This window comes from Drosophila tropicalis, unplaced genomic scaffold, assembly GCF_018151085.1.
Source record: "Drosophila tropicalis isolate 14030-0801.00 unplaced genomic scaffold, ASM1815108v1 contig_859, whole genome shotgun sequence".
Classification (NCBI taxonomy): Eukaryota; Metazoa; Arthropoda; class Insecta; order Diptera; family Drosophilidae; genus Drosophila; species Drosophila tropicalis.
In genome coordinates, this window is record NW_027173353.1 from 8,598,298 (window position 1) to 8,615,038 (window position 16,741).

Here is a 16,741-nt window from a genome sequence, read left to right on the forward strand (position 1 = left end):
ATTGTTTTATCAAATTCATTAAGAAGTTCACATTTTTATACTGAGATGTTCCCAATATTTTAAGATTAAGTTGAAGCACACCTACCTCGCACGTCGACCAATTTGCAAAAGAAGGAAACTTGGCAAGTGACCGAGAAGGAAATGAATGGCCAGAGTTGCATTGAAAGTTCGTTTCTCCGATATATATCGTTTGTGAATTCCTACTTGTTTTGAAACTGTGGTATAGAAACAAGTACATATTTGGATTCTACTTATTTAATCATTAAAGAGCTATTAATTTTTAAAAAAAATTTAATTGACAAATTAAGTTTTATAACTATGGTAAATATTATAAAATTTAAATAAATTGCAAAATTGAATATTTATTAAAATGAAAATGAAAAGTTATTACAAGACACCAAACAAAAAAAAAATAGAGACGATAATATGTTATATATGTATATTGTGTTACATATTAACGGTTGGTAGAAGTTCTTTTTTGTATGCAAAAGAATCTATATAAGTATGGATTAATAAGTATTTAACTCAAGCCATCCCATATTCCGTTTTCATCGTTCCAAAGTGACTGGAATTTCCAAATAGTGTTGTGAATTTAAAACATATTTCACAGATAGTTTATCGGTTTTTAGGACCATCACCATTTCCGCTGGTCTCCCTTTCTTCCTTTTGTTTTGCACCGTCTCAGAAGAGGTATGTAAAACTGCTTAGGAAAAAAAATCTTTTGTCATCTGGTCAAAAAATTTATGTTTTTGAAAGTATTCTCTTTACAATTAGAGAGTAACTCTTTAAAAGACAGTTGTTATTAATATTTATTTCGTTTTTCTTTATTTAAGGTTCAAAATGGGTCGCCGTCCCGCGAGATGGTAAGTTAAATTATTGTACTAAACTGTGACTCATAATGCTAATTTATTTTATTTTGTCTTTTGCAGCTATCGTTATTGCAAAAACAAGCCATACCCCAAATCACGTTTCTGTCGTGGTGTACCCGACCCTAAGATTCGTATCTTCGATTTGGGCAGAAAGAAGGCAACTGTGGAAGATTTTCCATTATGTGTGCATTTAGTGTCTGATGAATACGAACAGCTTAGCAGCGAAGCCTTGGAGGCAGGCCGCATTTGCTGCAACAAGTATTTGGTGAAATACTGCGGTAAGGATCAGTTCCATATCCGTATGCGTCTGCATCCTTTCCACGTCATTCGCATCAACAAGATGTTGTCGTGCGCCGGAGCTGATAGGTAAGAGGAACCCTCTCAAAGATTAATCTAGAAGTATTTGTGTGGATGGTGAAATTGATTTATCAGTGCAATACATGAAACAATGACTGGCATATTTCTTGACCTTTCTAAAAGTCTTGCTCTTCATAAAATTAATACCGAAATAGAAGATTATGTCTTGGCTTTATTGAGTGAATGAGTATCTAAAGATATTTCCAAGTTTTTGTTACAAAAATGAGTGTGAAACAAAAGTTAAATAATTAATTCATCCTTCCAGGCTCCAAACTGGAATGAGAGGTGCTTTCGGCAAGCCTCAAGGCACAGTGGCTCGTGTGCGTATTGGACAGCCCATTATGTCTGTTCGCTCGAGCGACCGTTACAAGGCTCAAGTTGTGGAAGCTTTGCGTCGTGCCAAGTTCAAGTTCCCTGGCCGTCAGAAGGTACGTTAACAAATTTAAAGACATTTTTCGTTGTACTAATAATGCATATATTCGTTTTAGATCTACGTTTCCAAGAAATGGGGCTTCACGAAGTACGATCGTGAGCGTTATGAGGAACTCCGTGATGACAACCGCTTTGAAGCCGATGGTTGCAACGTGAAATACCGCCCAGAGCACGGCCCAATGGCCGCTTGGGAAAAGGCTCAGCGTGAGGTTTATGCTTAAAATAAAGTCGATCTAAATCAATAAAGACGGTAACATTTTAACTTTTCACCGAATAAAAGTGGGTGTGAAATTTATTTTGTGACAAAACTTTTGTACAGTTTGCTGAACAATATATCCTAGGCATTTAACCTTTATATTTAATATAAAAATGTGCAATAGATGGCCTGAATTTTGTTTTGAATAGATGTTTTAAATTACTTTATTGTTTTACGACCGACTTCTACAAAGTATAGTGTGAGGATTCTACCTTCTGGTAAAAATAGATAAATGGATCAGTTTTAGTGCAAGGTTTATGAAAAAGATACTAGTCACGACTATTTTTCTAACAATATGAAAAGAAACGTGCAAGACTTAATCGGCAGTTTAAAAACAGATTTTGCCGCCTTTCAAAATTTCGAATTTCTTGTGTTTCAGTTCCATAGTTCCAAGCTTGTGCCGGAAACTTATCGATAGTCTGAAATATGTAGATATATCGAGCTCGCGAGTAAAACGAGCGAACATGTTCGTGTGTTTTTGTTTTTGGAAGTAAAAGAAATTAAAACAAAAGTAGATTACAAAATGAGTGTGCTAGAATGGAAAAAACTTGATTTGTTTCATCTTGTAATACCTCCACCCAATACTAATCTACAATCTTTAAGTGGCGAAATTACGGCACACTGCTTTAATTGGAATACGACGGTGTTTTGTGAGCAAAATGGATTTATTCACGTTTACATGGAGAACTGGGAGAATGTTGTTTTTAAGAGTCAGCTGGGTGACAAACAGCCCATTAAGTTTTGTGCCCTGACAAACAATGGATTGCTTGCAACTGCAACACAAGACGACAATTTTGTGGTCTCCATTCATATATACGACCTAAAAAGATTAAGTCGAAAACAAGGAGCTCCAATCATATCTACTGCAAATCTGCCTTCAACAAGTATCATCACCTGTATGCAAGTGGAGACGTTATCAGAGAAGATATTCGCCCTAAGCATTGGATTTGATAAGGGCGATATTTTACTGCATTACGGCAAGTTAATTAAGGATCTAACGACAAGTATTCGCCAGTTCTCAATTGGACTGCGCCCCATAAATGGCATCCAGTTCGAAAACTCTTCTACGACAGATGCAGTGCAGCCGACATGCAATATTTTTGTGATCAGCCTGGATGGTGTGTTTTGCTTTTCGCTTAATGACAAAGGACCGCCTGAGCCAAAACTCAAACTTCAGAATGATAAGAAATCGTTTAATAGATGCTGCACAATACGTCAGCAAAAAGGTGTTTCTATGAAATATCCGGAGCCGGAAGCATTGTTGGTAGTTGGAAGTGATGACGCCATTTATTGCTTTACACGTGATGGAAGGGGACCTTGTTATGCAATTGAAGGGCAAAAGAAGTATGTCTCATGGGTAGGACCCTATGTGATCGCTGTTGTGAAGAAACAGAAATCTATTCTTTCATCTCAGCCAGGCACTACACTTATTGTGGTGGACACTGAAAACAAAATGATTGTTTTTTCCCAACACATCGAAGACCTATTTTGTATTATCAATAGAAATAATAAGTTTTATGTCATCACCAGAGAGGAGGAACCTACCAGCAAATCATATGCATACAACATGTATATATTGGACGAACATGATATATCCTTTAAGGTGCGACTATTGACCAAAAATGCTATGTATGACACAACGTTGAGGTTGTTGGAAAGAGAAGGATATGCTTGTTCTGAGGATGCTGCAATTGTTAGATATCAGTTTGGCAACCATTTACTATCAAAAGGCGACCCAAGCAGAGCGGCAAAGGAATATATCCGAACGATAGGATTTGTGAAGCCCTTTAATATTATTTCCAAACTTCTAACTCCAAGGTATAATGAATATCTCATTGAATATCTAGAGGAATTCGTAAAGAGCGATGATTCAACTGACGAGCATAGAAGACTACTTCAGAGTTGCTTGGATCGAAGGGACTTAAGCAGTGGCATCGAACAGCTTTCTACTCTTCAGGATGGCACTCATAATACCGATAATATACAACTTGGCGACTTCAAATATCCATCAAATCGAGCTGCCAATTTTCTGCTGTTTGCTAATGTTTGGCAGAATTTGAGAAAGGATAAAAATCTCGCTGAACTCTATAAGGAACAAGAAATTTTAAATTTCTTTTTAGAGTCAGGACAAGAATTGTTAGAAAAGCACTCGGAGACTGTATTGGCGACTATTAAAGCGCTTGTCCACGATAAGAAAACAGACAATATTTTAGATTTTCTGAGCATTCTGTCGCAGGATATTGAATTTTGTCTTAATATCTTATCCGAAATTATCCAAATTAATCCCGACTGCGATGAAAAGCTATATTATTATATGCTTATCCTGTATCTTGAACTATGGCGAGAAAAGAAAGCATCATCAGAAGATATACTGAATTTTTTAAAAAATAAACGACTGCGTCATGATAAGATTCTTATTATATGCGGCCTTTATTTTTTCACAAATGGCATTAAACATATTCAATCCAATCCGACAGATGCTGAGCATAATAATAATGGTGAAACAATTCTTAAAGAATGTATGAAAAGTCTAATCAAAAATTTTCCCGAACATTCATTCCTTTTTGAGACTAGTTCGAGATCATTTCTAATGCTGCTGAAAAGCGCATGCAGTAATACGGCCATGAATGCCTTGCATCTGAAACAATTTTTCAAGGATAAGTCCTTGAATACTTTTATGGACACGCATAACGAGTTGGCATCCATTAATGATCTCAAGGATCAAATTAAACAGTCCACATCACTAATATCCCGCTACAAATGCAATCCCATTGAATTTCGGAACACATCCTGTGATATTTGCAGGCAACCATTGCAAATGCCATCAGTTTATTTCCTTTGTCAACATTCCTTTCATAAGGAATGCGTCAATTATAATTCCAAACTTGTTTCTAATGCAACATGCAGCGTCTGCTCTAAAAATGTAAACTACTATGTGGACAAAGAGGAAAACAATCCATTTGAAGAGGACGAGGAGAACTCGGGTGATATTATAGCCGGCATTTCAAAAAGTTTGGCTACTGGCATAATTCCATTGACTTCGGGCAATAACATATTCACAACAGAATCATTGACAAGCGGGAATAGCAAGTCCAAGGCATGGGCCGTAAAGATATCAGAAAAAAGAGTAGCGGCAAGCAGCAATCCCTTTGACTCGAATTATAATAGTTTTGACTAATAATACCAATGCATATACGTTTAATATAATTACTTCACAATAAATTGTAAATGTAAATAAATACCATAAATATTTATTGGCCCAGAGAAGGTATCTGTTTATAATAAATGGATCCACTCTACATCAGAGACCCAGTGGATTGAAATGATTAAGTTTTAAATAGTGTAAGCATAGAGCAAGTTTTATTATCTAAGCTTCTAATGAATTTGATAGAAACGAAGTATATTATTGACTAGAATGATTCACCATAAATTGGGGTAATTTCTTTTTTTTTTTGACTATTTGTATTACTATTTGTTTCTTGCTTTGGTATTTATTTAGTAGGAAAATCTGGCCAATAGTTGATATAGTATCTATGTGTGGTTCCTTCAAATAATCGGTCCAGCCAATTGCTAAGACCATCCAAAAGGTTATCCTCAAGTAAAACCTTTGACTCTGAATCGGATTCTTCAGAGTTACTCATTTCAAGAAATGTACCAATTTCCGGGTCGTCGCTACTCTTAAGCAGTTGTTTGGTCATTTTAAGCATTCTCTGTAAATTTAAAGTCATAATTAGATTACAAAGTATACATTGGCAAACCTTTGATTTACCTTTGTACCACGAGCAGATTCGGGATGTTTCGCATGATACATGCAAAAGTATTTCCGATGGCCATTCAAGGCTATTACTGTACCAACACAGTTCCTTGGATTAATTTGCAGATTCTTGTTGGTACACAATGATAAACGAAGAATTTCCGAATACCAGGACAATCCCTTCTCAATGAGCATGTGTCCAAATAATAATGTCTTGTTTTTTCTATAAGGCCAAACAGCTTTATGATAATGAGGTATAAGTTTTGTGCGACTTTGATAATCCGTTATCAATAAAACAGTTCGACAGCCAGGCTTTAATAATCGTATCATTCCATTGTATTTCTCAGCTCTTAGTTCGTAAAGTTTCAGTTCTGGCGTCTGCTGATTGTTCTTAATGCCTGGCAATTGATATAATCATCAAGTTTAATTATTAATTGGGTTTAATTAAACCTATGTAAGCTTACCGGAATTTTCATTAAGATGTCCCTGGGCCTTCAGATTTTCTTCCTCTGCCCGTACAAAGTACATCATAATATATCCAATGCCAAACATAAATGCAATAGTTCCCAATAGTGACACCGCTGCTAGCAAATGCTCATTTTCTACATTGTCAGATAAGTAGTCTACCATGTAGAGTAAACGAGCAATCCATTTAGTTATTACTCCTTGAGCGTGTTCATCCAGTAAGTTCTGTAATTATATTTTATTAATACGAAATATAATATGCTGGTATTTGGTAATCATTTTTACCTGCACAAAAGCTTCATAGCTTAAGGCTTCAGATGTTTGAAGAAGTCTTTGTATCGTATGAGTAATTTCTGTTTTGGTCGTATTTATTACACTTTCCCTTGGATTATCGGATGTATTTCTAACATCCAATTTAGTTCCATATATCCACTCGTACTTAATGTGTGTATTATCGCGGCGCCAAATAATCACAATGCGTAGCAAGTTGTCGTCAAATGAACCCTTTGAAATTGCATTAATAAACTCTGGTTGCTTTTCCTAAAATAATACGATGAATTAATTTGACAATACAAAGTTAGTTAATTGGAAATTATAAACTTACCTTAAACATGTAGGCAAACCGGACCCTTTCTAAACTATAACCGCTTTGTAGAGCTATTTGTCGCAATGTTCCTCTTGCCGAGTCGTGTTCAACAGAATTTTCAGTAATCAGAACAACGCAGAGGCGCTTTCTTGGTCTATTCCATTCAGCAGGACAAACACCTTAAATGAATGGATAATTTAATTAATTAAGTTCTACAAATTGCAACGAATATAAATGTTTACTTACCTTCTAGCATTTCTTGGCACGATAATCTTGGTAAGGTTAAAAATTGATTGGAAGTTAGCATATTTGTTAATGTCTGTGTTGGAATCTCTGATATTGAAATACTAGCAATGGGTCTGGACGAATCCTCATTGAAAAGAAATAGAGTATCCAGATTCAAATTAACTTTAAATCTTTCTATAATTGCCTTTGTGTTTTTACTTCTGACATCAACAAAACTAAAAAAAAGGAGACATTTAAAAGTTGTTTAATTTTCGCGATTTCTATCGTTTATCATTTACCCAAAAGCTACGCGATCATTGAAAGCGAATGCTGATATTAGGTACCGCAGTCTGGGCGTCCCTCGTGGTTCCAAAAGTAATGCTCGTACCCTGTTATCCATCCAACCACCCAGAAACTCATCAACATTCTCATCGTTGACACGTTTTACAATATGAAAAGGCATCTTCTTTCGAATAAAATCTGAAATTTGAAATCCACGCTTTAGATACAATTAAATCTTATTTAGAAAATATTTTAACTCACCCACAACTTTTTGCGGCGTATAGGTGGTATCTCGATAGACATAACTATGTCCATCCAAAACAAGAACCATCTTTGGAATTTCATCTACTCCTGCTTTTCGAAGTACACTTGGTTCATGTACAGCATTTATAGTTGCAAAATGTACCCCTGTAACAGAATAACAATAATATAACAAGGGAATAATGAGTAGACAATTCTGAATTGAGGGAACATACCCAAAGGTTCGAGGGTATCAATTAACTTTTTAAAAGCTCCAACTATTCGAGTACAACGGAAACACCAGTCATTGTAAAACATAATAATATGCAATTTCTTAGCGCTTTTTGGCAAAATTGTCTGCTCAAAATACTTTGATGTAACAGATAGCTTATGGTATAGTCCTATATCTTGGTCGAAAAAGAAATGCTTTCCGAAGAAATCTTCAGTTGGATCAAATCCGAATCGATTGTATCCACTATAATCATGTTTTTGTTTTAAAAAGTGTGAATCTTCATTAGTCACGCCATGTCGATCGAATATATGCCGACGATCATTGTCACTTAAAAGTTCGTAGGCTTTTTTAATCTCGACAAATTTTTCTTCAGCTTCGGGATTTTTATTTTTATCAGGATGCCTGAAAGATTGAAAGAAGAAATATACATAAGTCTTTATCATTTTACTGTGATAGACATTATCTTACCATTCCTTGGCCAGTTGTTTGTAGGCTCGTCTTATTTCCTGTATGGTCGCATGGCTGTTTACCCCGAGCGTGGTGTAAGGATTGTCTGTAATGCAGAGACATATCTGTGCCAGCATGCATAGCAGGACCAGAAAAAGGATCTGACAACAGATGGTGAAATTGCACAGTTTCTTGAACATTGTGGTTGGTTTTTTTATTTTTGTTTTATTACATCCTTTCTTTAGTTTTCTGCAATTAAAGTGGGAAGATACGAATATAATACAATTCCCAAAGCTGGAGAGGACCCAATTTGGCCCTTTTTCTTAAAATCAATAAAAAAAATTGTTTTGATTATTAGAAACGTGTAATGAAAATCAATTAAAAGAACATGCGGCACGTGAATGTCTATCTTATGTTGTAGGCACATAAATATAAATATTGTATATTCCTATTTAATGGTTGTAATTTTTATTCATTGCTTGCACTTTGTGCAAAATGTATATAGGTATATGTAGAACAACATTCCAATAAACACCATATTCAATTAACGAATGCACAATCGATTAGTTACATTTGTGTCAACTATTTGTAATCTCTTTAATTTATAATATTTTTTCACAATTGGCATTTACTTTTATTTTATTTATTTACAATTAGGCACAAATATATTATATAGAACTTGCTTCGTTTTCAGCGATGTCGTTTTTTTTAGCGAAAATTTGGCTAGATCAACCAAATATTAAAGCCAATAAAAAGCTGAACTGCTGATTAAAGCGACCGAAAAAACTCCTTTGTGCAAATGGAAATAATAGAGTATTTAAATAATTATGGAAACTTGAAATGAGCAAATGGTTATCATTTTAAATAAGTAGCTTTCCAAATTATTAAAAATTCGGGTAAATATTTACTTAAGCTACTCGATATTTAAGAGTTGAAAAGTGGGAAAATCGGCTGCAGCTATATTGTAGTGTTGGCAAACGCTTTTTTTTATTTGTCGCGTTGTTTGGCCGCTCTGGCAGGCGAATTTTGTATTCTTAACTATATTTGTTCTATAAAATCAAGAAATATTGTAAACTGAACAATATTTTTAATTGTTGAGAATAGTGCGAACAAAAGATTCAAAAAGCCCGCGTATTCAAGTATCCAAAATTTGGCATCTGGCAGCACTATCTGAAAATTCGATAGTTTCATTTAGCCGGAAACAGCTACTTTTACTCATTTCAGTGAGAGCGTTGCCCATTTTTTTTATGTCATGTGTATAGCGAAAAGGTAACACTGTTTATCTGGCTTTGCAAAGAACGCTTTTTTTTTGTAAATTTACAATTGCTGACAAGATTAAGAAAAGAAGATAAACTGTTACAAATTGCACAGCCGTGGCCATGTCTGAACATAATGGTAGGTAAACTTATGCCAGGTTATCGTGGCATAGTGTGTGAGAAAAGCAGGATTGCAAAAATTTGTTCGTTTTCGTTCGCCTTTAAATTCATATTGTGGATCTTGTTCTTCAATTCATTTTGCAGAAGCTTCAGTTGAAACCAACTGTTTCCGCGGTGGTTTCACCCTGAAAGCCTCACGGTTGGGAGCAACAGTGTTGCGTCCGGCGGTTCTTGCTCCATCTGTGCTGGGCTCGAGCAGTAACACATCCACTTCATTAGCCGGCTCTGGGACTGCCAAAGCAGCGGATGGGGCGGAGGAAAGGGATAACATGTCAAACAATCCATTTCTGCGTGAATCAAAAGACGATGAGGAGGAAGATGATACTGTGCAGGTGGTGGCTCCAGCCGAGTCGTCAACCGAAAAAAAAGATAAAGACGATGAAACAGATGAGCGGCCGGATCCGCTTACCAAACTTCGTAGCAATGGCATTGAACGTTCCAGCATGTTTGCAGCAGCTAAGACGAACATGCCACATGTCCAAAGCAGTGGATACGTCTTTGGGCAAAATGTACACGAGCGTGTTGTTGCACCTCCAGAACTGGCTTCAACAGATCCACATAATGCTGAGTCGGCCCCAGTGGCAGCTACCTCAACCTCTGCCACATCCTCTTCGCCATCGACTTCGTCTGCGCCACAGCTTTTATTTTCCAGCGTTATTCAAAAAGCTGACGAAGGAGGAGCATGCTCCAGCTCAAGTGCTGCTGCCAATAATAACAGTAAAGAGATACCAGAGGGCAAGAGCCTGACAGACGTGGCGCGGGAGTACGAAGAGAGTCGCGCTCAGAAACGCAAATACGAGGAGGTGGAAACCTTTACCGGCGAGGAAAATGAACTCAACATTGTCGACGTCAGTTGCAAGCTGTTTGCGTTTGTTAACAGCAATTGGGAGGAACGTGGACGCGGCAGTCTACGCCTCAACGACGGCAAGGATGGACGCGATAGCTCACGAGTGGTGTTTCGCACATCGGGGAACTTGAGACTGCTGCTAAACACCAAAGTCTGGGCAGCTATGGTAGCCGAACGGGCAAGTCAGAAATCTTTACGACTCACGGCCATTGATAATAGTGGATCGATTAAAATATTTTTGGCCATGGGCCGTCCTGCTGATATAGCGCAACTCCATAAAGCACTCAGTGAACGAATTGCCAAACGCAAGATCACACATCCCGAGGAAATTTCCATGGAGGAGACGAAAAATGGCGTAGCCACTGAAGTTGCTGTTAGTTTGCAACCCGAATCCACTACCCATGATGATGAGGACGATACTGATGATGGCACTACAACGACTACTACAGTCATTGCTGAGCCGGACAGTCATGAGCCCAGCCCAAAAAAGAAATCGGCGGTTGTGCAGCCAGACAGCAGTGCTGACCTTCCAGAGGAGGCAGTGAAGCTCCAAGATAACGAAGATGGGGGAAGCCGAGGCCGAAGCCAAGATGCAGAATTAACAATCCCAATTTGTTTGCTTGAATTTTTTTTTAATATATTCCTGTCTTGATAATGAATTTTCATGAATAAAATATGCCGTGAATTATTATAAATTAATTATAATAATTATAATTTATCAATAATAATGATCCTTACAAAAGTAAAATAAATGAAATGCTGACTAAGTAAACTTAACAAGATACCAGCAAAAAGACAATCGCTATAAGTTAGACACCGGTCTTGTTGACTTTTGGTTTACTACTATCAAAACAGGAATATCCCAGAAATCTAATAATTTACCAATTAATTAGCCAAAAAAATTTTATCTTATCTGTAGCATGTAACGTTGAATCTCACAAGGAGTGTTGAGCAGATGTTCGTGCATAGTGCTGGCCGTTAGTTCTCTGTCCCGATTTGTTGGGTGCAAAGCTAGAGCAAAGAAGTGTTACTGTTTATCAAAAATTCTTTTGAAACATCATGACAAACCGTAAAACTTCACATTCTTCGACTTGAACTTCAAACCCAACACGATGGATAATCAACTACATATACATTTTAAAAAATTTCTTGTACACAGGTCGTCTTAACTCTGCGCCAGTTCAGCTTCCTATGCTTGTAAGACTTTTCGAGATAGTCCATTGTCTCCCTTTGCTTCCTTTGGTGTGGCTTGTTTTTAAAAATGTAATAATCCAGTTGTTGGAATCGAATTAATGAAACAAGTATCCCAACGTTCCAATCGACGAGAATATAGTCTGGGTCATTTGTTTCTTTTTAGTCTTATTTTAATAACATTTCTGACAGTCAGCTGTTGCTCTCTGGGTAGAGCAACATTTTTCGTTAAAAAAATCGATAATCTCATATATCTATATGCAACCGTGGAAATCGATAATTATCGATGGAAGATTGTTGTTTTTCGAGAGCGGAATTATTTTATATAGAAACGTAGACGCGTTACATTATCCAAAACTCCCAGAGTCAAGTACACAAAACCGTTAACTACAGAATGGGGAATAAATCGTCGTTGTTCCTGCTTAACGAGGAAATTGCACAAATTCAAGATGAGACAGGCTGTGAGTTAAGAATACAATTATAATTTCCAGCGACCTTGGTGACTAACAGCAAACTAATAATAAAAGCAATATATCAATTCAAAACTAAAAACGCAATTTGTTCGCGGTGGTGTTAATGTTGCCATTATACAAATTCGCACATTCCTGTTAAGATCTTTTCTATTTGCTGACCAAATATTTGCTTTACCGATGCGATGAGGAGGTAGACAGGGGCATAGTCAATTACTGTCAAAATTGATCAATAAACATAAATGCCTGAGCACGTTATATCGTTTTATATAATTACCGCTCAGGCATTTTCCAGATATATTTGCATTGTACTTGCTTGCGTTTATTGCAGTTGTTTGTCCGCCTATCTTCTCCCTTGCCCGCCATCAACTGATTGAAGTCCATTCTCATATCAATTCAAATTGGAGTCCATTATCTAGTGTCCGAATGTGTGTAATTTTATAATTACCGATAAGCTAGCTGCCTACCGATTTAGTTTGTGCTGTTAGTTCCAATTTGAAATGGTGTATCCAATGCTGTTTAACCAGCAAATATCAAACTTTCTGATAATGTTTTCTTATCTTTTTCATTCGCAGTTACTCCCAATCAAATTGAACGTTTGTACTCACGGTTTACCTCACTGGATCGCAACGACTGCGGTACACTCTCTCGGGAGGATTTAATGCGCATACCAGAATTGGCAATTAATCCTCTATGTGAGCGTATTGTTCATTCTTTTTTTGCTGAGAGCTCCGACGACCGAGTAAACTTTCGTCAGTTTATGAATGTTTTGGCCCATTTCCGACCGCTGCGTGATAATAAGCAAAGCAAACTGAACAGCCGAGAGGAGAAATTGAAATTTGCATTTAAAATGTACGATCTGGATGATGATGGTGTAATCAGTCGGGATGAGTTGCTTTCCATTCTTCATATGATGGTGGGCGCCAACATCAGTCAGGATCAATTAGTCAGCATAGCAGAGCGGACCATATTGGAGGCGGATCTATGCTGTCAGGGCAAAATCTCATTTGAGGACTTTTGCAAAGCCCTAGATCGTACGGATGTCGATCAAAAAATGTCAATTAGGTTCCTCAACTAAGTTGAAATAAGAAGCTAATTAGACAATGGAGTAGGGCGTCTTAGTCAAGTGTGTACCAAATAGTCTAGTAGCATGGAGTCCAGAGGCATTCAAATTGTATTAGTAGTTATTATATCGGAGAGATATCAGAGAGGCGGACATACAATAATATTCACCTAGTAATATTATATCTGATTTATGTCTCTCTAAGGAACAGAAATTTTTTGTTAATTGCTTATATTTATATGCTTTATTTTGCTTGTTGATCCATTCCGCTTACTGTAAATTTCGCATAGCATTTGTTTTTATTATATTTTTGAAAAGAAAATAAACCAAAAAAATATAAAATTAACAATTTAGCCACAAAATTTTCCCAAAAGCTAATCAAATTACGAGGTTTTTGAACATAATTTGCATAGTTTATTTGTTGGAATATATTTCGTATATGTAATTGCTTTGCCATGATCATCGATTCCATCTTATGTGGTAGTGGACACGGCCAACTTTTTGAGATGTTCCATAAACAGCTGCAGTGAGACATCATCCGTGAGAACAGGAGCACCACCATCCTATATGAAAAGTGGGGGGCAAAGAGACATAAGTTATTTAGATGACGGGCTGGGGTAGAGGGAGACAGTGGATAGTAAGGGAATATGTGATTGTAAGCTAAAGCGAATCCAATACCCAAAAGTAAAACCAAAAACCGTAAGCAACTTATAAACTAATAAGAAACCAAGTATGTAGATCCGAATAAAACACAAAAGAAGTACTACCGTGGTCTGACCAATAGGCGGCTGCGTATGACCATAACAAGGAGCGGGCACACAGGGTGGACATAATGAGATTTAAACGAACGAATTTACGAATCGAATTGAAACGAGAAATGGTCAATAAATATATAAAAAAATATGTGACAAAACGATTAAGTCAATTGGGTATGAGATGGAACTCACCTGCCCATAGGCATACATGTTGTTGTGCGTCTGCGATGGATTAACCTTGGAAAGCAGGAAACGTGCTTGCGAGCCACCATGTTCGGTGTCAATGTATCGCGGCATAGGGAAACGGGTCTGCAAAATCTCCTGGGCATCGTCTACAGGAGCCTGCAGTAGCTGCTTGAAATTGTCATATTCGGGCATGTCCTGATACTTAAGGGCACGCCATTGCGCAATTGTTTCGCCATGATAGATGAGTATCTGGAAGAAGGTGTCCATCAGCAGTATACGATCCGCCTGAATTGAGGCAGTGTCCAGCAGGACAGGCTCTGGTGGTCCATTAAATGAATAGCTATAGAGAATGGGTTGGATCATGATCAGCGACTGGGTGAGATCCTCGCGCATCAGCATGTGTCGATAGAATGTGGTCTCGTCGGGCGAATTGTTGAAGACCTGCAGGAACTGCGATCGGCGCAGATGGTACATAAACTGTGGGAAGAGGCTAAAGTTTTGCGACAGGCGAAAACTGTTTGGATCATCCTTCGAATACTCTCCGAATTTTTGGCACTATTCGCAAATAAAAACAAATAAATGATTACAGAAAGTACAACTGCTGCTAATAAGGGGTATTCTTACCAGCCGTATAAGTTGACGATCTACCCAGCGCAAAATATCTGGACCCTCATCGGTTTCGGCGCGATATACAACCATTCGAGCCATTAAGACTGCAGCAGCCTCCTGATCGAAACCAGCGCTAATATGATGCACATTTGATGTAGCATCTGCCCAGCTGTGAAGCAAAAAAAACAAAAGGGCCAAATAGTAAAAACTAAACAAATTTATAAATTCTTTACTCACTTTCTTGCCAGTGTGGTGACTCTTATACGACGCTGCCCACTCGGATGCTGATATTGCGTTATAAACTGAATACAGCCACGACCGCCTTGTGGTATCGGTGCTGCATGCTGATTAACCACCTCAAAGAAGTAAGCAACTGTCGAGCTGGGACTCAGGGTGCACAGTTTCCACTGTACCGTGTTTCCCATGCCGATCTCCACATCCGACACCGACGGGCTCTTCACATTCAGCGACACACACGAGCCGATGCCCCCCGAGATTTTCAGCTCGCGCGAGCACTTCACCTCAAGCGTGGCATTAAAAGCCATTTTCAAATCGTTACGACTGTCGCGGGCAAACACACGTTGGAAAGTCTGCTTAAAAAGCGATGAATTAAACGAATCGCCCATGACCATGTGACCACCGGTGGAGTTGCAAAGCTGCTTCATTTCCAGCAATCCGGTCTGGTCAAGGGCGCATGAATAGATATCAATGCTGTGGCCATTTGTAGCTGCCCTTAGAGCCAGGGCGTCATAGTGTTTGATGGCTTTCTTCATGAACTTAACGTTATCCTTGTGTATGTCATGATGGGAACGAATGGGATGCTTAAGCTCATCGTCGACTACTTGGCCGGGTCCCTGGGAGCAAGGGCCACCGACAAATGTCATAATGCGACCTCCCGTATTTGGGTAAGTGCATTCCAGTAGACCAACTGCAATCGAAAGAGCAGCGCCTGTGGAACGCAGGTAGCGCTTGCCCTGCGGCACCGGCCAAGGGTCACGTTGTAGTTCACTGAGCAGATCACCCAGTGCTGCATCGCACTGACTGATCGGCTGCAGAAAACGATGAGCCGGCGGCACCGGCGCTCCACCCGGAGCATTGGGGCGCTGCTGCTGTCCCGGTAGCCCTGGCTGACCACCAGCCGGCTGGTGTTGTCCTGCAGCAACTCCGCGTCCAATGCCCAACATATCTTGCACTTGCTTGGCCGTCAAATCTTTCGTGCCACGGAACACGTAACTCTTAGAGCAACCTTCGGCACCAAGTTCGTGCACCTGGATCATTTTACCAAAGGTAATAAGTCCGACAAGAGCATTTGGAGGCAACAAGCTCAACGACATCTGCAGCGAATCTTTGAGAGCATCGAGCTCCTCTTCATCCATGCAAGTATCTACCAGAAAAATAAACACCGGTGGCATTGTGGGAGCCCGAACAATAGTGTACTCAATTGTGCTGAAGCCCGGGATCAGCTCAGCCGGCTGATGCTGCTCCGAAATAGCCGCATATTGCGGGGGGAACTACAATAACAACACGTCATAAATTTAGTAGGCCAACAAAATGACAACTTATTTAACACTTACAGGATTACGTTGAAAGCAAAAGTTGCAGACCCACAGCTTGGCTCGGTAGTCAACCTGACACAGAGGATTTAAAATTGCTCGGCAATTGCTACGTGTGCAGAGAACGGGCTCATATTGAATGGGTGGCAAATCGGGTCGCTCTTTCAACGGCTGGTAAAGACACGCCAATGGTACTACCAAACGACTGGCATCAATTCGGCTAGAAGGCCACACATTCCACGTCAAACGCACTCCGTCACGATCCTCGTTCTGTTGGATGAACTCCTCGTAGGTAGTCATCGTTCAAACACCTAAATTATCTATTACTTTAACTTGATTACAAACTGAAATTATATTTTTCCTCTCTGCTTATTGGAAAATCGCTGGCCACGTCACGGACATTGACAGTTAATGGCGTAGCAAGCAGCTTTACGGCGTCCGCACAGCTGACACAATGACGAAAATGCTAAACAAAACAGAACAAAA

The 16,741-nt window shown here is 38.7% G+C and overlaps 6 protein-coding genes and 1 long non-coding RNA gene across 11 annotated transcripts; 4 read left to right on the plus strand and 3 right to left on the minus strand.

Moving 5' to 3' along the window:
* Positions 1–587: 587 nt before the first annotated feature.
* RpL10 (ribosomal protein L10) lies at positions 588–1,937 on the plus strand. Its single transcript, XM_068296108.1, has 5 exons — positions 588–690; positions 834–863; positions 930–1,235; positions 1,492–1,654; positions 1,715–1,937. Exons 2-5 carry the CDS (start codon positions 841–843, stop codon positions 1,877–1,879), a joined length of 657 nt encoding a protein of 218 aa, XP_068152209.1. The 5' UTR covers positions 588–690; positions 834–840; the 3' UTR covers positions 1,880–1,937.
* A 421-nt stretch (positions 1,938–2,358) lies between these two features.
* On the plus strand, positions 2,359–5,181 carry Vps11 (vacuolar protein sorting 11). Its single transcript, XM_068297063.1, has one exon. It carries the CDS (start codon positions 2,438–2,440, stop codon positions 5,090–5,092), a length of 2,655 nt encoding a protein of 884 aa, XP_068153164.1. The 5' UTR covers positions 2,359–2,437; the 3' UTR covers positions 5,093–5,181.
* Positions 5,182–5,240: 59 nt separating this feature from the next.
* l(3)80Fg (dnaJ homolog subfamily C member 16 l(3)80Fg) lies at positions 5,241–8,915 on the minus strand. 3 transcript variants are annotated; one of them, XM_068297067.1, is made up of 11 exons: positions 8,829–8,915; positions 8,167–8,394; positions 7,703–8,100; positions 7,488–7,634; positions 7,244–7,424; positions 6,966–7,180; positions 6,738–6,898; positions 6,419–6,673; positions 6,133–6,358; positions 5,684–6,066; positions 5,241–5,624 (listed from the first exon to the last, which is right to left on the minus strand). In XM_068297067.1, exons 2-11 carry the CDS (start codon positions 8,343–8,345, stop codon positions 5,406–5,408), a joined length of 2,364 nt encoding a protein of 787 aa, XP_068153168.1. In that variant the 5' UTR covers positions 8,346–8,394; positions 8,829–8,915; the 3' UTR covers positions 5,241–5,405. The 3 variants fall into 3 exon arrangements, with proteins under 3 accessions (XP_068153168.1, XP_068153166.1, XP_068153167.1); XM_068297065.1 differs by having other exon boundaries at positions 8,778–8,866; XM_068297066.1 differs by lacking the exon at positions 8,829–8,915 and adding an exon at positions 8,717–8,734.
* Positions 8,916–9,390: 475 nt separating this feature from the next.
* On the plus strand, positions 9,391–11,127 carry RanBP3 (ran-binding protein 3). Its single transcript, XM_068295903.1, has 2 exons — positions 9,391–9,540; positions 9,666–11,127. Exons 1-2 carry the CDS (start codon positions 9,525–9,527, stop codon positions 11,078–11,080), a joined length of 1,431 nt encoding a protein of 476 aa, XP_068152004.1. The 5' UTR covers positions 9,391–9,524; the 3' UTR covers positions 11,081–11,127.
* Positions 11,128–11,330: 203 nt separating this feature from the next.
* Positions 11,331–11,880, minus strand: LOC137581678 (uncharacterized). Its single transcript, XR_011033222.1, has 2 exons — positions 11,497–11,880; positions 11,331–11,439 (listed from the first exon to the last, which is right to left on the minus strand). It is a non-coding gene; the product is annotated as an uncharacterized lncRNA (long non-coding RNA).
* Positions 11,881–11,919: 39 nt separating this feature from the next.
* On the plus strand, positions 11,920–13,514 carry elm (calcineurin like EF-hand protein 1 elm). Its single transcript, XM_068295904.1, has 2 exons — positions 11,920–12,080; positions 12,665–13,514. Exons 1-2 carry the CDS (start codon positions 12,014–12,016, stop codon positions 13,165–13,167), a joined length of 570 nt encoding a protein of 189 aa, XP_068152005.1. The 5' UTR covers positions 11,920–12,013; the 3' UTR covers positions 13,168–13,514.
* A 29-nt stretch (positions 13,515–13,543) lies between these two features.
* Positions 13,544–16,689, minus strand: Sec23 (transport protein Sec23). 3 transcript variants are annotated; one of them, XM_068295901.1, is made up of 6 exons: positions 16,277–16,686; positions 14,940–16,213; positions 14,718–14,871; positions 14,100–14,648; positions 13,920–13,940; positions 13,544–13,715 (listed from the first exon to the last, which is right to left on the minus strand). In XM_068295901.1, the coding sequence occupies exons 1-6, from the start codon at positions 16,553–16,555 to the stop codon at positions 13,626–13,628; spliced, it is 2,367 nt and encodes a 788-aa protein (XP_068152002.1). In that variant the 5' UTR covers positions 16,556–16,686; the 3' UTR covers positions 13,544–13,625. The 3 variants fall into 3 exon arrangements, with proteins under 3 accessions (XP_068152002.1, XP_068152001.1, XP_068152003.1); XM_068295900.1 differs by having other exon boundaries at positions 13,544–13,940; positions 16,277–16,689; XM_068295902.1 differs by lacking the exon at positions 13,920–13,940 and having other exon boundaries at positions 16,277–16,683.
* Between the last annotated feature and the right edge of the window lie 52 nt (positions 16,690–16,741).